The 27357-nt window shown below is 38.3% G+C and overlaps 1 protein-coding gene across 4 annotated transcripts in view; it reads right to left on the bottom strand.

The window, feature by feature from the left end:
• Positions 1-878: 878 nt before the first annotated feature.
• TFCP2 (transcription factor CP2) overlaps positions 879-27357 on the bottom strand; it is a 46588-nt gene continuing 20109 nt past the window's right edge. Inside the window, exons 2-15 of one of the 4 annotated variants that reach the window (XM_045467168.1) lie at positions 20160-20311; positions 19516-19592; positions 17142-17247; positions 13489-13595; positions 11885-12037; positions 10952-11062; positions 10517-10605; positions 8334-8400; positions 7833-7926; positions 6870-6960; positions 5205-5323; positions 4633-4775; positions 2817-2868; positions 879-2395 (exon numbers count right to left, since the gene is read on the bottom strand). In XM_045467168.1, coding sequence (XP_045323124.1) covers positions 2358-2395; positions 2817-2868; positions 4633-4775; positions 5205-5323; positions 6870-6960; positions 7833-7926; positions 8334-8400; positions 10517-10605; positions 10952-11062; positions 11885-12037; positions 13489-13595; positions 17142-17247; positions 19516-19592; positions 20160-20311 — 1399 coding nt within the window. In that variant the 3' untranslated portion in view covers positions 879-2357. The remainder of the gene's footprint in view (positions 2396-2816; positions 2869-4632; positions 4776-5204; positions 5324-6869; positions 6961-7832; positions 7927-8333; positions 8401-10516; positions 10606-10951; positions 11063-11884; positions 12038-13488; positions 13596-17141; positions 17248-19515; positions 19593-20159; positions 20312-27357) is intronic. The other 3 variants (XM_045467169.1, XM_045467171.1, XM_045467170.1) reach the window with 3 other exon arrangements.

Here is a 27357-nt window from a genome sequence, read left to right on the forward strand (position 1 = left end):
ATAATCACAACATCCTAGCACTATACCATGTCTTACCAATGATATAGTATTGGCACTATAAATACTTTTTGGAGCTAAAGAAAGCCTAAGCAATTTTCTGGTTAATTCAAGGATCTCTGATTGCAAACCTATATAAACCCATTGCTTAAAAAAAATTTCATTTCTATAATAAATATGAAGACTACTCTAAAAAACTCTAACGCTAAGTAAATCAGTAACTGTAATTTGTAGTAAATACATTAAAAGAATCCTATATATCATTTGCAGTAAAGAAGATTCACAGATTTAGAAGGGACCTTTCAAGGTCATCTAGTCCAAGTCTCCAGCCTAATATTCAGACAGAATAAAAAACACCACCACCACCAAACGGGGTGCCTGGGTGGCTCAGTCAGTTGAGCATCTGACTCTTGATTCCTTTCAGCTCAGGTCATGATCTCAGGGTTCATGGGTTCGAGTCCCACGTTGGGCTCTGTGCTGACAGTGTGGATCCTGCTTGGGATTCTCTCTTCCTCTCTCTGCCCCTCTCCCACTCACTCTCTCTCTCACACACACATACACACACACACACACACACACACACACACACACACTCTCTCTCTCTCTGTCTCTCTCTCAAAAAGAACAGAAAACAACCAAAAAACAAAAATACTAGCAGCCTGCTGAGGAGGGAATGGACTTCTCTGAAACAAAGAACAGTCCCAGGAACATAACACAACCAGAAATGTCCCCCTGAAACAGGGACATCTGGTAATTCCACTAAAAAAATATTTTGGTCCAATGTCAAGTTGTTGCACAGGCCAATTTTAAAAAGTCACTTGACCTCATTTTCCAGTTTCAAAGCTTTCAATTTGTTTAAAACCAAAAGAAATCAGACCATATTGCAGGTTGATTTTAATGAACAAAATTCTCTGTATAAAAACATTTAAACTTTATCAAATGCTTTAAAAACACACACGCACAGATCCAAATCCATTACAGAATCTTTGAACATTATCTTTTTTCACCTCAACATAATGTGTAAAGGGATAAAACTCTACATGTGAAAAAATTAAGACCCACAGCCTCACACATGTATGCACACACATACACAGCACACATGCACACACGCACACACACACACACTCGCACGCTTTAAGAAGAACAAAAATATATGGGATGGGATCGGAATGAATTTCTTATAAAGTTTCTATAAAAGAACACTACAGGAATAAAAGAACTTTCTCTACCAAGAAAAGATGCAGAGAGGGGAAAACAGAAAGCAGGGGTTAGCCAAACCCATTAATAAATAGTTTGAGAAGCTCATTCAAGAACAGTGAATTTGGGGAGTTACAGATGACCCCTCCTTTTCACCACCTCAATGTCTGTGAATCTGATAAGTGATGATGCTTAAAAAGCACCTGTGTTCTCATTTTTTGTAGGTCTTGATTTGTTCAGCATTATTTAGGTGTGGTTTGTCCCCTTCAGTGGTTGATTTCCTCAGTTCTCAATCGGTGTTATGTCCTATCCAGCAGAAGAGCCACGGTCAGAAACAGCGGCAAACACAGGGTATGGCAAGGGTGGCAGGAATGGCTGGCGGTTAAAAGGAGCCGGGTTGCCTGGGTTTGGATTTCGGCGACACTCCTGGCGAGCTGCCCGTCACTCAGCAAGCTCTTTAGCCCCTCTACTGGCTCCACTTCCTCAGCTTCAATTAGGGATCATTATTATCTACTTCAGGTAGGTCTATCAGAGAGGATTTAAACAAAGTAATCCACTTAAAGATTTTATCACACTAACAGGCACAAGTAAATGCTCAGTAAATGTTAGCTAAAACTATTAGTCTTGGCAGTACAGAGCAACCAAAAGAAAAGTTCAATTCTATCTTTGTACTTCCCCTCGTCGGTGAGGTTTTCAGGGGCCAACTGTGGCAAAAGCCAGCATGTATGATGCAAAGAGACTGAGGATCCAGTCTTAGGAATATAGATGTTCACTTTTATATTAGAAAAAAATTACATGGCTCCGTATCACAAAATTTAACATCTTTCCATGAAACATCACACAACTCTCATCATCATTATGCCCTACAGACACCCTAAATGGTGTGGAGTTTCTAATGATATTCAACAACAACAGGGTCCATAAATTTTAACTAAGAAACAGCTGCAGAAATGGGTGTTGGGCAATAATCTGTGTGTGCCACAAGAGCTTGGGCCGACAGATGGCTGGGGTTCTGCCTCCACGGCCTGGACTCCCCCACACACAGTCAGATGGGTCAGGCTCCTGCAGACCTTCAAATCTCCATTAGCGAGTGACTCCCTTCAGGGGGGAAGCTTCCAAGAGGTGAAGGAAGCAGCAGCCACTGAGGATGGAATGCCCCGCACCTACTTCAGTATGATATGATAGCTATCATTGGTTTCTGCTGTAAAAAAAAAAGAGAGAGAGAGAGAGAGAAGAATCTTTAGTCACCTTTAAAACACAGCAGGAGAAAAAAAGATACACTAAGGCTCTTTTGAGAAGGGAGGAAAAAAAAAAAAAACAGCAGGACAAAGGGCAGCATACTCATTAATTATCACAAACTATTTATAATAAATATGCATTATGAAAACAGCATGCCTCAATCTCATTTGTCCATGGAAGGTGGAAGAGAAGGGCAGAATCGTCACTCACACTCTTAGCGATGGTTCCTTTTGTATGAACTAGCTTCTTGCCAATCTCTAAGGACATCGCTTTTTCTACTTCAGATATGGTGGTCGATACCTTCCCTCTCTCCTCAAAGGAGTAAACCATGAACAAAGCTCTTAAACTCCTTAGAGAGAGGCAGCTGCTTACTATTTTATTACCTTTCATTGTGTCCAGAATAAAACAGGCTTCCTCCTGAAAGTTCTGTATCATCTGAGGAAAGCAAGAAAATTTGCTAATTATTAAAAACTTGGGTTTGCTGCATTTATTTAGACTATAATGGCTTTTTATTAGGTTAGATTTAAGGGAAAATAATTCTTTGTTTTGCTTTCTCCCATTTAGTTCTTACATTTTAAAAGCTAAGCAGTCTAAAACAGTGATCTTAAAATTATAGTATGCGTTTTCCTGGGTTAACCCCAAGACGTTCCAAGGGGTGCACAGACCCTGACAGGCCCATTTGGGAGCACTGACTTCCTGGTCCTTATCTTCTACAGGTACTCTTTCCGAAAACCGCCTGAGCACCTCTTCAGCTTTCTCTACCCACTTTCCCTTCTCAAACTCCCTTCTCCCATTTTTCAAAATAAAGGCATAACTTTCACCCTCCTGGAATCCTACCAAGATGTATTATTGCCCCAGGGTACAAAATCTCCAGGATGCCAAAGTGTGACTGTTAATGTGAACTTTAATAATGGGGTAACAAACTCTTATGGGAGTCACGTGGTTTCTAATTCTTTCCTTTCACCAGAACTGAAGACTGACCTAATCACAAACTGTCAATGATAGGCGATTCAAAATAATTCTTTGTAACATCGCTATATAATTTTTGGCACCTAACTCAGTAGTTAAAAAAAAAAAAAAAATCCAGTGATGCTGTTATAAAAAAACTCCTTCCATTCCTGTCTGACAATCTGTGTGAATCAGATTCCATAGCACTTATATCTACAGAATAAAACAGAATGGAAGTGATGGTGAACTCTATTTCATGCTATAAATCAGTAGACGGTATTCATCAAAACATGAATTAATGTGGGTGGGGGTGGGGAATCAGACAATCCCACCCATCTCATTGACAGAGATACTTCTACATTTTTTTTCTTGTTGTTTCAAATTTTTATCTAATACATATTTCTTAGTGGTTAATAATTTCTTATCAAGGGATGCCTGGGTGGCTCCGTCAGTTAAGCGTCCGACTTCAGCTCAGGTCATGATCTCGCAGTTCATGGGTTTGAGCCCTGCATCGGGCTCTGTGCTGACAGTTCAGAGCCTGGAGCCTGCTTTGGATTCTGTGTCTCCCTCTCTCTGTCTCTCCCTGGCTCATGCTCTCTCTCTCAGAAATAAACATTAAAAAATAATAATAATAAATTCTTATTCAAACATAATACAGTTATGTTAATTGTATGATTATGGTGATAATTCTATTCAGAAGAAATAATTTTTAAATTTTTATTGAAACATTCTTTTGTTGAAACAGATTTGTTTCAAAGAAATATGGTAGGATAATTAGTAAAGGATGCTTGAGCATAAAAATAGGTTATGATAAGATAAGATTCTATGGGGGAAGTGAGTGGAAATAGGAATTCAAGGCAATCAAGAAATGATATAAAACTCTGATAAAGAAAAGTATATTCATGTGTTTTTTAAGATGATGGTGCTGGTATTAAATCACTTCTATTTAGGTCACATGGAATATAGTTAGAATAGTGATGCAACCATTTCATTTTTAAAGTTTATATAATATGCCCAGGAATGACATATTCTGCAACTATTTAAACTTAAAGCAGAAAGTTTCAAGTCAACCTAAAAATGTGCAAGGGGATACATGGTATTTAGAAATTATTTTAGAAAGTAAGCAAGCACAAGATTTTGCAAAGCCCTGGACTAGAAAACAGAGCGCTGTGCCCCAGTAGAATTGCTCTTGCTCCTGTCACATGCCCTGACAACCTGTCATCTGGTGACTCAGCTCCACTGAAACTCTACCTCATCACTAATGAGCACATGGATTCCTGTCGGCCCCTGCTTGTAGATCTGGCTGATCTGGCGAGGGGAAATGCTGAAAAGCTGAGCGATTTTTTCGGTCAGTTCAACAGCGGTCAGTTCTTCTAGATAGATGGCGTGGTACACTGCAAAAGGGAGAGAGCGATGGCAGTCAATACAGGTCTCTCTGCTGTTAAAGGTAATCTGCTCACTCGGAACGCCCGCTTTCCTGAAGGGCTCGGAGTCAGACTGCCTGAGTTCAAATCTTGGCTCCGCCGCTGGCTGTGTGACGGGAGTGAGTTACTTAACATCTCTAAGCCTCATTTTCCTCACCCGAATGTTAGCAGTGACAGTAAATCTACCGCAAAGAGGAGACACTGGTTGTAAAAATCAAGGCATGTAGAAGGGCCGAGAACAATGCCTGGTATATACGAGGAAACTCGATACACGTTACCGATGACCATTACTTCTAGCAAATGCTGCATCTGCTGTTTGAGGAATTCCCATCACACATGCTCATAAGGCACCTCCCTCCCTTTCTTCGTGGGCGTCCTCGCCTGTCCAGAACCACCTACCGAAGAAAGTCCCATTTGAGTCTCCATCCTCACGCTTCTGCTGCTGCTGCTGCTGCTGCTGCTCCCTCAACTGCAGGGATTCCTGACAAACATAAATGGTTAGCCTTGGGCGCACCATCCTAAGGAGGAAAACAAGGCTGTTAGTCTTACGGTTTTCACGGGAAGCACATTTTAAGGGAGAGCTTGTGTATCTATGTTAACGCTATACAGTGGGGCTGAGAACTGGCAGCCCGCGGGCCAAGGGAGCTCATCTGCTGTTTTGCTAGCTCCCCACCGGGATGTGCGTGTGTCTGCATGCGTGTGCGCGTGCATTTTAAATGAATTCGTTCCCACATCGTGTGTCGGGACATTTGGCTTTTCTTAAAAAACCGGATCTGGCAATCTGAGACCCTGACACTTACAAGAAAACAATCAGCTGTTCTCCTTGCGTGATTCATGCATTCTTCAGTACACCCACTGTCACTCATTTACATCTGGCCTCTGTAGTCATTTGAATTTATGACCTTTGAGGTAAAGTTTAGAAATATTCAACATGTGTGAGCCACTGTTTCATGGGTCCAGGTCAACATATACCTTCTCCTTGGAAGCACCACGCTAATGAACTGGAGAATCTCACTTCCCTCATTACCTTCTCCTAAGTAGCCTAAGCCTCTTTCTGTTCTTACTTCTTAGACAACAGCATTCAATTACCCCTTGATCCGATCATCTCATTCCTTCCTATGTTTAAATGCTCTTTAAGTAATATATTAAAAAATAAAAGATCCATTCCTTTTTCTCCAAGTCCTCAACCTCTGAACTTTTCCTCTCTCTTTAAAATTTTCCAAGATTAGAGCCAAGCTGATTCCACAGTTCTTGTGATGTACCCAAACAAAATACTTCACGATCTGTTTCATTATTTAGTCACCGATTTGGTTCTGTGGCACTAATTTGTATGTTTTTTCCATTCATACCACTACCTGTTTGAAATTCTAAATTCCGTGTAGGGACTACAAATGACTCTGTATTAAAATTCGTAAGCAGACACGTAAGTATTTCCTATCCAAGAATGACGTCTTCTTCAGTTAAAACAGACTTCGAGCCTTCGCACCTGTTGTTCCTCCTGCCTAGAGTGTTCTTCGCTCCTCTGATTCCACAGCTTCGTCCTTCCCCTAATTCAGTTTAAGTGCCCCCACTTCAGAGAGGTCTTTCCTGACCAGATTCTGGGTGCTCTACAGGTGATAACCTTGTTTTTGTTTATTTGTTTGCTTTTCCCTCAAAGCACTTATCACTATCCAAAATACTGTTTATATTTTTCTCTCTCTCCCTGTTAGAAAGTGAACTCATGATAATGGGTATGATGATAATGGATGATAATGTGTACCTTGTGTGTTTTGCTCACCAACATATCCCTAGAGCCTACAATAGTACGTGGCTCACGATAGGGATAATGAATATTTATCGAATGAAAAAACTACCTGGAAAGGAAAAATGGGGTATCATGGGGCATTCCTTGAATCAACTGTAGGAAAGGATATTTTCATCTTTGCTTATTTGGTACAGAGCTGGCATTCGCAAAGAATGTTTTGACAAGATGCAGTTAGCTGTGCAAAGAGTACTGTGAAGAGTCCCTGAATCCAAATCCATTTGAAATCCAACCTCACGGATATTTTAACACTAATTACATACCGGCCTTTTAATGCATTAAAAAGTCTGATTCCATCTGCAGGGCCACAGATTTGGATCACATCATCTCTAGTTAGTTTCAATAAATCTGCCCCTGGAAAAAATATAAGAAAATGGGTGAAAAAGGCAAAGACTGTCTTTGTTAATGACCATTAAAATGGGCTCTGTTATGTTCTAGCCCCTAATCTTCTGCATGGTACATGTAAGCCTCTCCATGACCTGGCCTCTGTTTCCTCTCCCACCTCAACTGCCACCCAATGAACTGGTCCACTTTACCCTATGCTTTCATCACACTGATGAAGTCTAATGAGCAAGTTGCTCCTCCTACCTGAAATATCCTTCCACTGTCCGACCAACAGAGTCCTCAACATCTCCCAAGATTTACCTCACACATTGCACATGTTCCCTAACTCCAGAAACTACTCCCCTCCCCTGCTTTGTACCACTTATCTACTACATTACAACTATTTTTTTTTCAGGGTTTTATTTTGACTTGGGGTTTTTTTGATACTAGATGATGAATGATCAGAAAGTATGCCTTATCCATGTGTGTATCCCTATCATACCTGGTATACAGAAGGTGCTAAATAAGTGGAATATGCAATAAAATACAATATGGTGATATCAAAGGGGAAATTTCAGACTATCTACAAATGCCCTTGATAAAAGTGTATGGAGTATACAGTTTTAAAAGCACTGTATGGAATAAATATTTTTAAACTGAAGTGAGTTTAAACGAAGAAGTCTTTCTTAAGTATTTCGCAGCACAGATGCACCTGCTGAGAAAGTCTGAAGGGTTCTATGAAATTCACTTCATCAGAAAAAAGCACGAAGACCCCCCACCCCCCCCCACACACACCCCCGCACGTGCACGCACACAACACACCCTTACGTGGATGCCAGGAAGCCCTAGAATGTAAAGGAATATCTTGTGCTGGGGAAAACAAAAGGACAAATCAATTTAACCTGAGAAGTTTGTAAAAAGCCTTGTGAACGTAGAAAAACGATTTCGATGCAACCACTGCTGAGCTTCCTGAGGTGTGGTTGTTGGCAAGAGGTTCTGAAAGGAAAAGAAAGCAAGAGGGCTTTTTTTGTTTTTGTTTTTTTGGTAACTCAATAGATTTAGCTCTTACATCATTAGGTAACACAGAGCCAAACACACTCACACTCAGACGGGCCGCCTAGTTTGCCTGGAAGTTGTTTATACCTCATCAGTCTTCTGTCTCTAGCCAAGCAAGATGCCCACGGAATCCCATACCTGTCTTCCTTACTAGACTGTAAGCTCTTTAAATGCAAGCGTTCCTGCATTAACTTGTTCACATCTCAGTTCCCTAGCATTGTCAAAATTCGGAGTCAAAATTCAATAAATGCCTATTTAATGAATGAATAAAAAGTACTCCTTAAAAGTTGGGCATTTCTGTGGAACCGCAGTCATCAAAGTATTAGTAGACACTGCAAGTCACTTACATTTAACTTTAGACTTACATCTGTGACTGGAGGGGGTGGCTCTGGCTGGTGGTTTGGTGAACCATTTCTGAAAACACATGTAAAACAAAAAAGATGAGACACATACTAGGGTTCATCATCTCATTCCTCACCCTCATAGTAATTCTCAAACTAGACATTTTTTTTTTTTTTAAGTAATCTCCACATCCAACCTGTACCCGAACCCACAACCCCCGAGATTAAGAGTCGAGTGCTCTACTGACTGAGCCAGCCAGGGGCCCCTCAAGCTAGAGATTTAAAAGGAATCTGTGCTCTCTCATAAAGCAGTTTTAGTCTATAGTCAATACTTCTATCGTCTGTTAATTTAACATTAAGATCACAGGGGGAGGGTAAGAAACTGTCATTGCAACATTTTTTATTATTGGACAAATTGAAAAAAGATAAAAATTTCAGCCAATTGGGATTCATTAGATAAATTATGGCATAAAGAATATTTAACATAAGCAGTTTATAAGAAACTAAAAATATCAGAACATAACAGCAATCAATAGATTACTCTTTTAATAAATATATAGATATACACGCAAACATATATACAGGAAAAAAATACCAGAGAAACTTTATGTAATGCAATGTGATCCCATACTTTTTTTGTTTGTTTGTTTGAGAGAGAGAGAGAGAGAAAGAGTGAGAGAGCGAACGTGTGTGCAAGCAAGCTCGAACAGGAAAGGAGCAGAGAGAGAGGGAGAGATAATCCCAAGCAGGCTCTGTGCTGTCAGTGCAGAGTCCGACATGGGGCTCGAACTCACAAACTGTGAGATCATGAACTGAGCTGAAATCAAGAGTCGGACCCTTAACTGACTGAGCCACCCAGGTGCCCCCATATATTTTTATAATGACAACCAAAACCATTATTTTTAAAGCAGCTTCAAAAATGAGTGCTGCCGAATTTGCAATCCACAGGCTATCTCCATACTCTTCAGTTTTTCTCTATACCTCCTACACTCTAAGGACTGTCCCTATTCCCTAATACTCCTTTTATCAGAGCAAAATTTGAGCCTAATAACAAAGTAATGACAAAGAGAAGAGAGAAAATTTTAAAACACAACTCTTTAATCCCACATATTTACAATTGCCTACAGGCGCATGGCTGGCCGAGCCAGTAGAGTGTGCAATTCTTGATCTCGGGGTTATAAATTCAAGCCCCACATCAGGTGTGGAGATTACTAAAAAAAAAAAATAAACCTTAAAAAACATTAAAAAATTGCCTATAAGTAGACTGCGTACTCCATATGAATGGTAAGAGATTTTTCTTTCAAGACAGACTTTCTTCTTTTTCTTTTTTTGCTTTAACTGCAAAATTCAAATTCAGTATTCAAACTTAGTAATTAAATTATCACCAGGCCTTAATTATCTATTCTCTCTACAACTTCTGCTTATTTTTATTCTTAATTGTTATATTTTGAATATTGAAGCTACTTTAATTTCTTATAAATGCAGACTGAACCAAAGCCTACGTAAATTCAAAAACAAACATTACAACCAAAACACATCACACATTTAGTAGCCTATTTCAAATTTCAATGTGGCCTATGTGGAAATTGTGTTAAATACTAAGACTAGTAAAACAACTTATTTTAACTGGCATAGGCATCTGTACCAACTTTCAATGATCTCTGATGATAAAAGACTAATAAAAAGAGATTAAATGCATCCCACAGATCATTCTAAAACTTCATTTTAGCTTTCTCCAACCTTCTTTCCCAATTATCAAAGATCCATAATAATAAGGTATTAGGATCATTCTTAGTAAGTAACAAAACAGATTTTAGTGTTGTACAACTGTGTTTCAATTCCTAATGACCACTCTGGTGGAAAGTATGAGCAGGAAATGAAATAACCACAAGATAAGCAGTGACAGGAGAAGTGAAAAGCCCAGAAAATCAGTCTCTGAAACACGAAAAACTGACCATAATGCTGTTTTCTTTTTTTTTTTTAATGCTGTTTTTTAATAGAAAGAAAAAAGAGGAGGAGAACGGACTTTCAGTCACTTTTGAAGATAATCCAAACCTCAGTTAATCCATGAATCCATCAGAGACTGACCAAAAAGGACTTACTGACTTATAAAGAACTTGTATATGAGAAGATAATGAAAGAAGACATATTTAGGACAAACACAGCCTACTTTCATTTCCCAGACTTACCCTTCCCCAAGAGAAAAACTGCTGTGGGAACTGTTGAAGCCAGGTGATGGGGAATTATTGACATATGTGATCTCAGGCCATGGAGAACACTAAAAACAAAGAACAACTGAAATACGGAAAAAGTACATTTGACCCTAGTGTCCCACTAAACATTATTACTTGAATAGCATATCTTGATTAGTAAGTCTTAACTACACAGAGGCCCCCATAATGAAGAGCAAATATACCCAGGACAACTAAATCTTGACCAGGCAAAAAGTTGTGGGGGGTTATTTCGTTTTGTTTTTAAAAAACTGAGATACAATTGCCATACAACACCGTATTAGTTTTAAGGTGCACAACATAATGATTTGATACACATATACACTGAGAAATGGGGGGATTTTAAGAATAAAAAGTACTGACTGAAATTGTCACCAAAAGAAATCCTTTTACCTCCGTGAGTATCGTTGTCTCATAGGAAGGCTGATACTTCTCCTTTTCATGAGGTGTTCGTTTCTCCATTTTCTCCCTATCTGTTTTTTGCTTTCTGTCTGCACCTTTGGGCTGAAATGAGAAATGTTTTGTCTTGACTCATCAACGGAATTTTGAGCCGACAATATTATTTCTAAGAGCTTAAATATAGTCACATGTGAAACAAGGATGTACGCACAATAATGTAAACACAAGATGCAACCTTGCGTCTATGTCTGAAAATAGGAAACCTAACTGTCTGATGCAGTTAAAAAAGAATATGCGGTCTATAGTTATAGACGTGGAAATATCTCTAAAGCACATAGCTAACTGAAAAAAGCAAGCCTCAAAACAACTCATCTAGTGCAATCCTGTTTATGCTTCAAAGAAAAGAAAATATACGTGTATATAAAGCACAGAAGGGACTAAAAGGATACATGCTAAATTAGGACAGTGGTGACCCCTGAGAAAGATTGGGGAGTTGGGGTAAAAGTGGTAAAGAGGGACTTCAGTCTGAATACTTCATCTTCTGCAGTGAGAACATATTTATCCGTGTGATAAAAATAAAGACCAAAAGAAAAAAAGAAAGTCAAATACCAATGTAACCAAAACTATCAACTTTTCATAATTTTGTGAGCTTTTACAAGAGCTTATAATCTCAACAGACTTTAAGAGTTTTCAGTGAAAATCCATGTTTTTGCCTCTAGCTCCCTTTGCAAATTCCCCTTCTCCCATGCCCATCCCCATATAAATCCATTACCAGACATCTCAGTAATGACCTCAAGGACTCCAGCTTAGACTGAGTTTTCACAGTTGTTGAAAAACAGACAAGCGGACTTTCCCACTTGGTAACTAATGTTAAAATTGAAAGAGGAGGAAAAAGGATACAAGGGACAGCAAGTTGCCCAGGAATACCTTGAAGACTTTGATCTGGCAGCTGGCTGAGTGTAAGTGCTCAGTATATTCCCCGTTTTCATTTTCCTTGAAGGTATCAATTTGTACTCGGAATGGCACTCCCTTTTCTCCACCATGCTTCCTCATAGTGAACTCTGTGCTAATGCAGTGCACCTACAAAGAATACAACATCCAGGTTTTGGTACCGCTAGCCAGCCAAACCACTCAGCAATATTTTTGCAGCTCCTACTAAGAGCAAAACCTTTAGAAAACACTATGAACACCTATAAAAAACTTCTACTCTAGGGACACCTGGCTGGCTCGGTCGGAGAATATGCAACTCTTGATCTCTCAGGGTCCTAAGTTTCAGCCCATGTTGGGCATAGAGCTTACTTAAAAGCATATATATATAATCTTAAAAAAAAAAAAAAAAACAAGAAAAAACTTTTACTCTCTTTTTGATCTTGAAGAACGTATATTCTAATGGAGGAAATAAAAAAAACTTATTTACAAATGAAACAAAGTAAATGTACAGATCCAACGCTAACAAAAGTTACTTGGAGGAACTAAATTCATTAACTGCTTCAGAGAATACAGAGTTAATATAAAAGAGAAATGATTTCTATTAGTAAAAGTTTTCTAGACTTTAAGGTAGAGGTTAGAAAGCAGAGGCACCATCCATGCTGGGAAAATACCAACTATGAAAGCTCACAGGCAATAGTGGGGAAAAAAGGCTTTCAAGGCTTGCTTGGCTACTGCATAAAGTGAACACCTTGGTGAATCTGAACTGTGAAACCCTGACTGGCCACTTATTAGCTTAGATAAATTGTTAATTTCTCTAAGCCTCAAAGACTATTCCTAGTCCACAGGATTACTGCTAAAAGTTTTAAATAAGATCATGTGGGGGCGCCTGGGTGGCGCAGTCGGTTAAGCGTCCGACTTCGGCCAGGTCACGATCTCGCGGTCCATGAGTTCGAGCCCCGTGTCGGGCTCTGGGCTGATGGCTCAGAGCCTGGAGCCTGTTTCCGATTCTGTGTCTCCCTCTCTCTCTGCCCCTCCCCCGTTCATGCTCTGTCTCTCTCTGTCCCCAAAATAAAAATAAACGTTGAAAAAAAAAAATTAAAAAAAAAAAAAAGATCATGTGTACAAACTGTTTACTTAACATAGTGACCAATGGGACGTACTCCATAAACCCTAGCTTTCTTTATTACAAGTAAGAATTTTAAAGGAATCTACTCAACAGAAATAATCAGATATGTAAATCAAATTTTAAGCATAATGATGTTCAAAACAACTTCATGGAAAATAGGGCAAATTCAGAACAACCTAAATGCTAAATAATAAGGAAGTTATAGTACATCCAAAGAATAGAACATTATGCAGCTGTTAGCAAGCATGTTTTTGTTTGTTTGTTTGTTTTTTGTCATACAAATAAATAAACTGGGGAAATCAGAAGGGCAATTCAGACACTCCTCATCGCTCTCAGGCAAGTGTTGAGGAGTCTGGACTTGACAGCCAGGCTGGAACCCTGTAAAAATTTCAAATGCAACATGTTTTATCCTTTAAGAAACAAACTGGGAGTAAGAATGCTCTTCATCACCGGAAGGCCATCTGCAAGGCCCTACCTGAATAAACACAGATGTCCTCTTTGCCGGGTCCCACAGGAACTCCACTGTATTCAGTTGGGTTGGATTGGCCCTAGGATCGATTATACCCACAGACATTGGGATATCTGAGAAACAAAATGGTAATCATTGAACAATTCTGAGGGCTACTGGGTTTAAATAAGAAAGTACCATTGTTTTATTATTGGTCCTCGTTACCAAGATTTTTATGTATCACATCCTAAACCTCTTTTTGCCAATGAAAAGGGTTTGATTAGAGCTAAAATGGACCTAAGTACTTTCCTTCTGAGTATCTTTTTTCCACTTTGAAAGGTTTTTTAAATAAGACAATTTAAACGCAGTTTCCTTTTAATTTGCCAAAATTCTACTTAAAGATAGATTTAGTCTACACACTAGTTCTAAAATTGTAATATAATCTGTTTCACTTACAGTTTTAAGATCAGTGTTACTGATAGAAGAACACTAAGAAGACTGCTACAGAAAGAGAAAGCAGAGTGTCTGAATAAAGGCAGAAGCATTGTATTACAGAAAGAAACGGGAAAAATTTAACACAGAGATCGATGCTGGCCTTGAAGTCATCAAATAATCCTGTAACAGAGCAACAAATCTGATACTGAAGAGGGAAACAAAAATGAATGAGCCTCGGCAGAACTGCTTTCCATTCCACATAGCATATACTCACTCAAATATCATTTCCTGACTTCTATTAATATTCAAACTGGGGAGATAAAGCCAGGCTGATATTATCACAACTAATACTAACTATACTACTGTTTTACTGTCGATTCAAACAACAAAGCATTAAGTGGGTCCCACAATGTTAGTTGTGTTGGATTCATCCTAAGGTCAATTTATCAAATGGATATCAGGATGTCTGTATGAGAATCGGTATTTTCTTAGGTAAAGCTAGTAGGTACTTAGATTTGCTTAACAATTATGTTTCCTAGTAGGAGATAAGACCAGTAGGAGATCAAAGACACAGATGGCAGGATTAAAAGTACATTCATGAAAAGAGACTGCATGTATGTTTGTAAAACAACTTCCCTTAAGCCCAATGATTTAAGAAAAATCAATTCTAGGGGCGATGGGTGGCTCAGCTGGTTAAATGTCCAACTTCAGCTCAGGTCATGATCTTGCGGCTCCTGATTTCAAGCCCCGCATGGGTCGGGTTCTGTGCTGACAGTTCAGAACCTGGAGCTTGCTTCCGATTCTGTGTCTCCCTCTCCCCCGCTTCCCTCCCTGTTCCCTCAAAAATAAATAAACATTAAAAAAAAAAAAAAAAAAACAAGAGAAACATTCTACTCTGTAGTAGTAGGGGTGAAAATATAAACTACAAATCAAGAGACATCGATTCTAATCCCAGGTCTCTTACTGTAGGTAAAACAAACACTATCTGGCTCTCAAGTATTAGTAAAAAAAAGAACTTGCAGCATTTGGGGAACCCTTTTACATACACTCAAAATATCAGACCCTGAATAGCCAAAACAATCTTGAGAAATAAAGTTGGAGGTCTCACATTTCTAGATTTCAAAACTCACTACAAAGTTGCAGTTATCAAAGTTATGCCAGTGTGATACTGGTATAAAGATGAAGACACGGACAAATGGAATACGAGAGAGCCCAGAAATGAATCCTCACATATGTGGTCAAATGACGTTGGACAAAGGTGCCAAGACCAATCAGTGGGGAAAGAACAGTTGTTTCAATAAATGGTTTTGGGAAAACGGAATATCCGCATACAAGGAATGAAGATGAACTCTTACTTTATACCATATACAAAAATGTACTGAAAAATGTATCAAACACCTAAATGTAAGACCTAAAACTATAAAACATATCAGGAAAAGCTTCACTGGGTTTTGCAACAATTTCTTAGATGTGACACCAAAAGCACGGGCAAGGCAATAAAATTAAATACATAAACTGGACTACATCAAAATTTAAAACTTTTATACATCAAAGGACATTATCAACGCAGTGAAAAGACAATCCACACAGAATGGAAGAAAATATTGCAAAGCATGTATCTGATAGGGGATTAATATCCAAAATATATAAAGAACTCCTACAACTCAACAACCAACAGCCACAAAACAACCAGAATCAAAAACTAGGAAAGGACCTGAATATACATTTCTTCATAGAAGATACATATATAGCCAATAAGCATATGAAAAGATGCCCAACATCACTAATCATTACAGAAATATAAATCAAAACCATGATGAGATACCAATTCACATCCATTAGGATGGCTACTATTTAAAAAAAGGAAAACAGGGGTGCTTGGGTGGCTCAGTCAGTTGAGCCTCTGACTTCAGCTCAGGTCATGATCTTGTAGTTTGGGAGTTCAAGCCCTGCGTCAGGCTCTATGATGACAGCTCAGAGCCTGGAGCCTCCTTTGGATTTTGTCTCCCTCTCTGTCCCTCCCCCACTTGCATTCTGTCTCTCTCCCTCTCAAAAATAAATAAAACATCTGGCCGCCTCAGTGGCTCAGTTGACTGAGCGTCCGACTTCAGCTCAGGTCATGATCTCACGATTTGTGGGTTAGAGCTCTGTATTGGGCTCTGTGCTGACAGCTCAGAGCTTGGAGCCTGCTTCAGATTCTGTGTCTCCCTCTCTCTGCCTCTCCCCTGCTTGTTCTCTCTCTCTCAAAAATAAATAAACATTAAAAAAAATTATTAAAAATAAATAAATAAAACATTTTCAAATTTTTAAAAAAATAAAACAAAATTTAAAAAGGAAAATAGCACATGTTGGTGAGGAAGTAGAATAATTAGAACCCTTGTTCACTTCTGACGGGAATGTAAAACGTGCAGCTGCTATGGAAACAGTACGGTGGTTCCTCAAAACAATTAAAAATAGAATTATCACATATGATCTAGCAATTCCGTCTCTGGGCTTATACCCAAAAGAACTGAAAGCAGACTGAAATATCTGTATACCCATGGTCATAAGTTGCATTATTCACAATCACCAAAAGGTAGAATCAGCCCAAGTGTCTACTAAAGGATGAATGGATAAACAAAATGTGGTATTTATACACAATGGAATAGTATTCAGCCTTAAAAAGGAGGAAAATTCTGATGCATACCACGATGTGGATGAACCTTGAGGATTATGTTAAGTGAACCAAGCCAATCACAAAGAGACAAATACTGGATGATTTCACTTATATGAGGCACTTAGAGTAGTCAAATTCATTCAAACAAAAAGTAGTTGCCAGGGGCTGGGGAGAAAAGGGGATGGGGAGCTACTGTTGAATGGTTACAGAGTTTCAGTTTTGCAAGATGAAAAAAGGTCTGGAGATGGATGCAGTGAGGGCTGCACAATGTGAATGGGCACTGAATTATTTACTTTAAAATGTTTTGAAATACTAACTTTTATGTTCTATATATTTTACCATAACTACATTAAAAACACAAAAACAAACCCTAAAGTACTGGATGTAATTGTTACCGAACTGAAGTGTTCCAACTTCAATTTTGGTATTATCCCAGTAATTTTTTATGCTTATGGTCAATAACCCCTTCGGGGTTTTTGCTAATTGAGCCCCTGAAGCATTCTGAATCAAGGTAAACATGAAGTAAAGAAAGCCGATTCTCAGACCATACTTATAAGCATTTCCTGGGCAAAAGATTCCCTTAACTCACCAATGTCAAGAATTCTATCTCCAGGTCGGTTCCACCTCCAGCCTTCCAGCTGCTGATGTTCAGTGTATTGTAGTCGTCTGTCATGGAACACTACACGGAATATACTCTAAAAGGGAGCAACACAATCAAATGATAATAGGATCCTTTAAAAGTCAGTGCTGACCTGTCAAAAACAATGAAATCTTGCCATGTGCAACAACGTGGATGGAGCTAGAGTACATCATGCTAAGCGAAACAAGTCAGTCAGAGAAAGACAAAATACCATATGATTTTACTTGTATGTAGAATTTAAGAAACAAAACAGACGAACATATGGGAAAGGGAAAAAAAAAGGAGGGAAGCAAACCATAAGAGACTCTTAAAGATAGAGAACAAACTTGAGAATGCAAGCTGGTGCAGCCGCTCTGGAAAACAGTATGGGGGTTCCTCAAAAAACTAAAAACAGAACTACCCTACGACCCAGCAATTGCACTACTAGGCATTTATCCAAGGGATACAGGTGTGCTGTTTCGAAGGTGCACGTGCACCCCAATGTTTATAGCAGCACTATCGACAATAGCCAAAGTATGGAAAGAGCCCAAATGTCCATCGATAGATGAATGGATAAAGATGTGCTGTGTGTGTGTGTGTGTGTGTGTGTGTGTGTGTGTGTGTGTGTAATGGAGTATTACTCGGCAATCAAAAAGAACGAAATCTTGCCATTTGCAACTACATGGATGGAACTGGAGGGTATTATGCTAAGTGAAATTAGTCAGTCAGAGAAAGACAAAAATCATATGACTTCACTCATATGAGGGCTTTAAGAGACAAAACAGATGAACGTAAGGGAAGGGAAACAAAAATAATATAAAAACAGGGAGGGGGACAAAAACAGAAGAGACTCATAAATATGGAGAAAAAACTGAGGGTTTGGAGGGGTTGTGGGAGGGGGGATGGGTAAAGAGTAAGGGACACTAAGGAATCTACTCCTGAAATCATTGTTGCACCATATGCTAACTAATTTGGACGTAAATTAAAAAAAAAAATTAAAAATTAAAAAAAAAAAGGATTTAAACATGAAACAAACAAAGATAGAGAACAAACTCTGAGGGTTGGTGGAGGGAGGTGGGTGGGGGATGGGCTAAATGAGTGATAGGTATTACGGCAGGCACTTGTGATGAGCACTGGGTATAATATGTAAGTGATAAATCACTAAATTCTACTCCTGAAACCAATATTACACTATATGGTAACTAACTAGAATTTAAATAAAAATTTGAAAAAAATAAATAAAAATAAAAATCAGTGCTGACAAAAGAAAACCAGCAGAAGTTACCTCCAGTTAGTTTTCTAGATATAACCTAAAATTATTTTTCCTAAGACCTGTTTCACCCTATGGGTGCCTGGGTGGCTGGGTCAGTTAAAGCATGACTCTTGCTTTTGGCTCAGGTCATGATCTCACGGCTTTATAGGTTTGAGCCCCATGGTCGGGCTCTGCGCTGGCAGCACAAAGCTTGCTGGGGATTCTCTGTCTCTCTCTCTCTCTCTCTCTCTCTCTGCCCCTCCCCTGTGCTCTCACTCTATCTCTCAAAAATAAATTAAAAAAAAAAAATCTGTTTCACCCTAAAACCCATCATACCATGCCAAATTCTACTTTGGGGTAAATTTTATAAGTGCTCAGATATAATCTTTATAGTTACTAGTACCATATTTAATACTTGGCTTAAACATCAGTCCTGATGGACTGGGTATAAAGGATTCCTATTAGAAGCATTTCTACAAGTTTCTACTCTTACCATGTAATATCCAGCTCAGCTCTTCAGATGTATATGAAAAACTCACCAAGCTCCCTCCTTGCTAACCCACCACACGACACTGAGGGTAAGCAGGGGCTGTATCAATCAACTTCCCTTTTGTTACTCTGGCTTTGTGGAGGTGCTTATTTATATCCCCCCACCAACTTTCACAGCGGCTGACCAAACTCTTCAGTCCCAAATGTGCTGTGAATTCATTGCTCGAAGTCTAGACTAAAATAACTGCTATTCATTAACAACAGTTTCTGTTTTTCTTGTTACCAGACCAAGTATCCAAAGAGACACTGGAGCTTTTCTAAAAATTTCAAGGAGGTTACTCTATTCCACCCAAAACAACTTCACTGAGCCAGGAGACTACTTTGACATGGAGTAGTAAGCCTTCTGTTTCCGCAGCTGTGAAAAATCTAAGTGAATAAGGGGGCTCACTCTCACGCCAAAGGAATTACAGCTTCCCACTCTGCCAGCAAATTGTAGTGGGTAAGAGATACCACCAAGCCCTTAATGGAAGCAAAAGAATATTACCCAAAAAGGGTCAGTAAAAGAATACTGCGCAGAGAAATGATTTACTCATTTTCCTTTACCTTCACCAACTTGCCATTAATTTCTGGAAGTTCTCCAAGTTTCCTATTGTCTAGCATACGAATTTCATAAGACTGTCCTAGAAGAAAAAGTAACTACATATTATATTAATCATAAATTAACTTTGCAAGATGCACAAAGAATAAAATCCAGCTGAATATACAAGAGTATAATATTATTAGTATTATTAACAAAACTATAATCCTTTACTATGTGCTAGGCACAGTGCTAAGTGTTTTCATACATTATATAATTAACTGATACAATTCTCAAAACTATTACCAATTCCATTTTTACAGATACAGGAATTGAAACGTAAAGAGTTTAAGTAACTTGTCCAAGGCCACGCAACTGGAAAACAGAGCTGGGTAAGGTAATACTTCTCGGTTGGTAACCAATGAATGGGGATGTCCAGGGACCATGGATTAGAAAGAAAGAGGGAGACAGGAACTAAAAATGGGCAAGTACACAAAAGAAGCCAGTAATATACATTAAACATGACATTAAAGTGAAAATCTCTGAAGTAAGGCTTCAACTCTGACAGGTCACGCTAGAAAGATGTGCTTTTTACATATAAGTATACCTAGTAAAATATCATCAATCCAGCATATCTTCAATAATACTAACAAATAAGGAAGCATCTAACCTTGATTGAGATATGTCAGGGTTTCATCATGGAGTTTCACTGCTGGAGAGGTAGCAGCACAAAGCACATATTGAAAAGGTAGGATTTTATTCTCATTATCAGGGGGTAAACTTGACTCTTCTTGCTTAAAAATGGGCAATGCAAGGACATCACTGAAATAAAACAAATAACTTACATTAACATCGGACAGAGGTGCAAGAGTGGATTTATGCTGAAACAATTTAACTGCAATTTGCTTTGGAAAACTATAAACATTATTCACTTTAAAAACAAAAACAAAAAACAAAAAACATTATTCACTTTGATGAAGTTTCTTCCCAACCACTCAGTTCAGATTACCTGCTGTGATAGTCCCCTCACCACAACAATGTGGGCAATGACAGATAGATATTCACTGCTAAGACCATCTAGACAGGGGTTCCTAAAAGGGCTCTGAAAATTATACGCAGAGTTCCAAAATGTCAATTTAGGATGCTCAGTAATGTGTTTGTTCTTAGAAAGGCACCAACTACAGTTATCTTTATAACCACATCAGCTCATCTACTCTAAGGGCTAAAACAAGACTCAGAATTCCTAGAAGCCACTTGAAAAGGACAAATCAATGACCAGCGTATATTTCAAGGTCAGCTTACATTCTGTGGAATACAGCTAACTAGAAGTGCTGTGTTTCAGTTCCTAAAAGCCTTACGCAAATCTCAGACAAGCTCTCTAGTCTTCGCTCCTTCATCTATAAAATGGGAACCACATCTGCTCTCTAGAGTAAATATGTAAGAAAGTATTTTGGAATCCATAAGGGACTAAAATTGATGTAAAGGATTAACAGTAATCTTCCCTCATAAACTCTAGCCATGGATTAGTGGGAAAGAACATCCTGGGCCCTATCCTGGAGACCGACTGTTATGATCAACATTCGCTCCAAACTTTAAAAGAATCTTAATAGATGTACCAAATTAAAAAGTGTTTCCAATTATCTCAAGACATGCCACAAAATTAAATGTATTTTATTTTACTTTAAAGAATTTGTACATGTAATCACTAGAACAGCTAAAATTAAAAAGAATGACAACCCAAATGTTGGCAAGGATGTGGAACAACCAGAACTCTTATTCTTTGCCAGTAGGAGTGTAAAATAGCACAACCACTTTGGAAAAAGGTTTGACCATTTCTTATAAAAGTAAACATCTATCTGCCCTTTGATCCAGCAATTCTATTCATAGGTATTTATCCAAGAGAAATGAAAATATAAGTCCATGTAAAGCTTGTACATAAATGCTCATAGCACAAAAGCAAAAATGGGAAAGAATCCAAATGTTTATAATTAAGAGAAACGGATGCACAAACTGTGGTATATTCCATACAGTAGAATACTACTCAGCAAACCAAAGGAATGCAACAACATGGATGAATCTCGCAGACACGATACTGAACAAAAGAAGCTACACAAAAAGAATATATAATGTATGATTCCATTTATATGGTGTTCTAAAACAGGCAAAACCAAGGAGAACAGTGGTTTCCTGGCAGGGCAGAGATTGCTTGGAAGACATACAAGAGAACTTTCCGGGGAGATAAAAATGTTCTACACAATGTTAAGTGTGTGGGCAACACAAAAATTCTTTAAATGTACCCTCAGCAGTGTACAAACATCCTCCCCAAACATTACAGAATCATTACATTCAGGCAAAAACCACCATTGACAGAAAAATGGCTGAACTCAGGTAAATCTTAGAGACAACATTACAAATTCTCATTGGAAAGCAAAACAAGCAGAAAATGCTGATTATTGTCCTAATAATCCACACAGGAGTAATAAAAATTTAATGGTATTAATGCTAACAAACAAAACAAGCAGGGGGAAGGGAAGAGTAAAAGAAATTTCTCTTTTCTGCTGATGTCTACACAGCAAGGTTACGTGTTATTAGTTGAATCCAGACACTCGGGACGCAAACCAGCTTTTATGGAACACAAGTTTCTTGTTGCTAAGAAGTATCTTTCTAGAAGGCTAGAAAAACAAAACGTGCTTTCATCCCCTTAGGTCTGGAGGTGTGTGTGCTGTGCTCAAATGCATGGGGTTGGGTGGAGAAGCCAAGGACTCCCTCTTTCTGTCTGTATTAATTTGTCAGGTAAACATACTACCGATCCCTTGAGACTACTTAAAACTGTAGACGCATGGGTTTTCTAGAAAAGTATTCCATGCCAGTTCCTCCACTTCTACAGTCAGGAAGTTACCAATGCTCCCACCACAAACAGTACAGAACATAAAGCAAAACACTACAAAACTTCAGAAACATGATGGTAGTCTTTGGGAGACTTTATTACCATACCATTCCCAATACATATCATTCTCAAAAACATCACCTCTGATGATTCTTTGAAAGATTAGTGAAGATTATCAGGAATCAAGGCAAATCGGATTTTGCAACATAGCAACAGCTCAACCTTTAGGAATGTAGGGTATTTTTTTTTCTTCTCAATGTTACCGCCTAGCAAAGTTAATATATAGCAATAGTCCCTAGTCATCTCAATATAATGTGGCTTTACACCTAATCCCTCATGACTAAGCAAAGGACTGTCATTTGATGCTTAAATTTTAAAACGGATTCTACAAGCTACCTCTAAAATTAAATAACTCAAAACAGCCAAACCAAATACACAAAGCTATATTTTCTCATCAGAGCTTTTAAGATCCCAAAACCTCAAACATATTTGAACTATTCATGTTCTTGCAATACTGCATTTCTTTTACTCTGCTGTGGATCAAAAATACCATTTGATTTCACGTTCCCAGAGGTAGAGGCTAAAGGTCATCGGCGAACACAGTTCTAGGCCCCTGTTTATAGCAAAACAGTAATGGATTAAGTAAGAAATCGTAACAGATTTGGAAATACAAGAGTCTGCTCCTCTGTCTCAGGGATAAATGGAGCATGGATTAGGGAAACCCACTCTGGTGGAGTCTTAAGTAGTTGGTACCAATGTATTAATTTAGCATTTTATTATTTTATCTGATTGCTTCATGTATTTATTTTTTTAAAGATTTTGTTTATTTTTCAAAAAAGATTTTTTTTGTTAAGTAATCTCTACACCTAATGTGGGACTTGAATTCATGACCCAGAAATCAAGAGTCCCTTGTTCCACCAACTGAGCCAGCCAGGTGCTCCTGCTGCATATATTTAATTCATTCCAATGAAACATAAGCTGTTTGAAGGAGCAACTTCTGTTTTCTGTTCTTAGTAAATATTTGTTGATGTGATTTACATTTTTGTTTGCATTTTCCGGAATATTCAGCACTAGTACACTGTGATCATTTTATTTTTTTAATGTTTATTATTTTTGAGGGAGAGACAGAGAGAAAGAGAGCAAGCAGGGGAGGGTCAGAGAGAGAGGGAGACACAGAATTGGAAGCAGCTTCCAGGCTCTGAGTTGTTAATATGTGGGGCTCGAACTCACAGACTGAGAGATCATGACCTGAGCTGAAGTCGGCCGCTTAACCAACTGAGCCACCCAGGCGCCCCTCATTGCGATCATTTTAGTTTGACATCTCACCCTATCTGTGATCAAATGTAAGGATACAGAAATCTCACCTGCTAAAAAGATAACTTGAGTGTATGTTAAATACGTGCATCGCTAAGTGGAAATTCACACCTGAGAGTGAAAACATAGCAGAAAGCATCTGAGTGGAAGCAACACAGGAACAGAAGCACGATTAGAAGTGATCTTGCCTATATGTAACTGGGATTCCATGAAGAGCTGCTTCACGGTCTTCTGAGGCATAAACTACTCTTTCCAGATAAGGCAGCCTCTGAATGGTCTGTACTAAATTCACAGCTATGGTTTACTTAACCTTCCCCCTCAGGCCTACTAGATGCTGAATGCCCTCTTCTAGAGACAGCCTAGTGAAGAAAGAGGGAAAGGTTTGATGAGCTCTCCTTGAGTAAAAGAGGCAAGTAGACAGGTTGTCCATAGCATCAAGGGAAGTCACAAAAAAGGATGCGATCTTCCCATTTGTGACAACACGGATGGATCTGGAAGGTATTATGCTAAATGAAATAAGTCAGATTGAGAAAGACAAATACCATATGATTTCACTTCTGTCTGGAATCTAAAAAACAAATGAATAACAAACAAACAAACAAACAAACAAAAAGCAGACCTATAGAGAACAAACTGATGGTTGCCAGAGGGAAGGGAGTGAGGGGAAAGGCAAAATGAGTAAAAGGGAATAGGAGACACAAGCTTCCAGTTATGGAATGAGTAAGTCACAGGAATAAAAGGCACAGCACAGGGAACACAGCCGATGATACTGTGTGCATTGCATGGTGACAGATGGCAGCTACACTTGTGGTGAGCACAGCATAACATATAGAGAAGGTGAATTATTGTGTTGTACACCTGAAACTAATGTAATACTGTATATGTCAGCTATACTCAAATTTTAAAGATCTAAATAAGAAATAAATAAATAAAACAAATTAATGCTATAAAAACTACACTGCCAACAAAACACACTTATTTTCATTCTTTCTGGCAAAGAAACAGCAGTAAAGAATTTAAACAATATGGTCAGATCCAAAGAATAAGCAGGTGGGTAAGAAACAAAACAAAACAAAACAAAAGAAAGTGGGAGAGATAAAGAGAGAAAAGACTCTGGCCCCATTAAGAGAATGATAGGACAACCACCTCTTTTCCTCCATCTTTTCACATGCTCTTGTCCTATGGCTTTCAAATTTTTCTGAATACCATTTACGTTAAGTACTTTTTTGAAAAAATTTTTAAAGTTTATTTATTTATTTTGAGAGAGAGAGAGAGAGCGAGCACGAGCAGCGGAGAGGTAGAGAGAGAGGGAGAGAGAGAGAATTCCAAGCAGACTCCATACTGTCAGTGTGGAGCCTGATGCAGGGCTCGATCCTATGCACCATGAGACCATGACCTAAGCCAAATCGAGAATCAGATGCTTAACTGACTGAGTCACCCACGCTCCCCTAAGTAAGTCGTTTTTATATTAAGACTCAGTGGATGTGTCCCCAGAACTGAAATAAGTTTCATAAAACAATACTTATTAATTTTGGTATTTTCTATAGCACTTCATTTTTGAAAACGTTGACCACAACCTGCAGTTTGAAGAACACTGCTCCTCTTTCCCTTAAAACTTTGCACTAAATTAAACCAAGTTTATTTACAATCCCTTTATTAGTATTCAAAAAACAACACAATAAAAGACAAGTCTTCCAGATCAGACTGTCATTCAGCTACTCAAGAATAGGGAATATTATCTAGTTTAATAGACAAAGAAATACAGAGACTTACACAGAGAGTAAACACAGACAGTACTTCCTCAACTCATTATTAGCTCCCTTTTGGCTCTCTCATTTTTAAATTCATACAGCACATAACTCTCCATTGCAAAGGAACAAAGAATGCTGCAAAATATAACAGCCAGCATATTCACACTGAAGACTGTCTTAAAAACTGCGATCCAAATCCTGCTTTTTTAAGTCAGAAAATATTTGGAAGTAAAATAGTTTTCAAGTAATCTTCCGCCGTAACTTGTAGACTGCATTACTAAATTAGAGTCAAATCCGTATGGAAGGCATATAAAGATCAGTGCTATTAACCTTGGGTGCGTATTAACAATTGATGGTGGGGTGGTGGTTAAAACTCCTTTCTGGGCCATATCCTGTGCCAATTAAATCAGAAGGGGGGCAGATCGTGAGCTTAATTACTTAGTTCCATGTCTTAATAAGCCAACATAATGGGTATGATCTCCATGTCATCGAAGATGACCACCTCCCTATACCAAAATCTGATTTTCCAGAGGTCCTCAATGAGCCATCTTGAAACACTACCTCTAATGGAAAGGGAGTTTCTTCAATCTATGCGTATCTATCACCACTACTAGAGGGAAAACACTCAGCTTGACATTGAATCAGTAAATCTCTTTCCTTTTTTTCCCCCCATTTATTCAGCAAATAGTCTTTGAGCACCTGCTATCTTCTGGGCCCTATTTTAGGTGGCAGGGATATAACAATAATCAAGTACAGATAAGGTCCCCCTTAAAAGTATAGCATCGTTGTCTAAGTTCCTATCTGTGAACAGCAACAAATCATACTACATTATTCTACAAATACCTATTTGTTTTCTTATTTCCAGTTCATTGTCCTTACAGTATTACAGATACTCAAGTAAGCATAAATGAATCATTATAGAATACAGAGCAAAAATGATACAACTCAAAAAGGCTTAGTATATCTCTAGCAGGTGTTTTATAGAACTCTGACCTGAGTATCTTAACTCCACTACTCCTTTCCAACTGCAAACCTGGAATGCAGACTGTCCAGTTGAGTAGGGCATCAAAATGACAAGTGAGCAGTAGATAAAAACACCGTATCTGGATTTTATGCTGATGATGCCCCTGACAGAGATATTGGTCATCTGACAAGTCTTTCTTGTCAGAAAGTATTTATGGAACTTTTTTCAAGATCTCAATACTGGGCTTAATGCTCTTTAAGCACTTTAAGAAGTACTTCTAGATATAAACCATTCTATTTCTTCCACACAGTTATGAGAGACCAGCAGTTTGAATAGTTGTCATTCATTACATACTCAAAGTTTACCCAAAAATGAAACTAATTCCTCTCCCTCTACCCCAGTCTCTGGATCTTCCTCATTCTACTCTGTTGAATTATTTGTCAACTACTATTTATTTACTGCTATAAGCAATGCACTTTTTATTTTTCCTTAGCTTAGAAAGTCAATAAAAACTTCTCACTTCAAACCTGTCTGCAAGCCTTATTTCCTTTCGAAGCTGAAAAGTATCTGACCCATTTCAGATACAAATTTACTTCCAGAAAACTTGCAAGATATTAAAAGTTTAATCAAAGAAATATGAATCAGCAAAGCCCTACCTCAGGAGATTTGCCAGATATAGGCCTGCTTTCTGTTGTTTTTTTTTTTTTTTCCCTACATTACAGGATTAGCTCTGACCAGCCTATAAATCTCATTAAAACACTGCTAATTGAAAATATCACCTGTGGCATCATTAGTATCAGGCTCTTTTATTAAATTTGAAATTACTGACTCTTCCCCTTTAGGTGATAAATGGCAAACTGCAACAATATTCGTGTGTTATATATTCCAGGAATCTGACAATTTTGATAAAGGAAGTGGAACCCCCCCATTTCAGTATTCAAAATCTGATTAT

This window comes from Leopardus geoffroyi, chromosome B4, assembly GCF_018350155.1.
Source record: "Leopardus geoffroyi isolate Oge1 chromosome B4, O.geoffroyi_Oge1_pat1.0, whole genome shotgun sequence".
Taxonomy (NCBI): Eukaryota; Metazoa; Chordata; class Mammalia; order Carnivora; family Felidae; genus Leopardus; species Leopardus geoffroyi.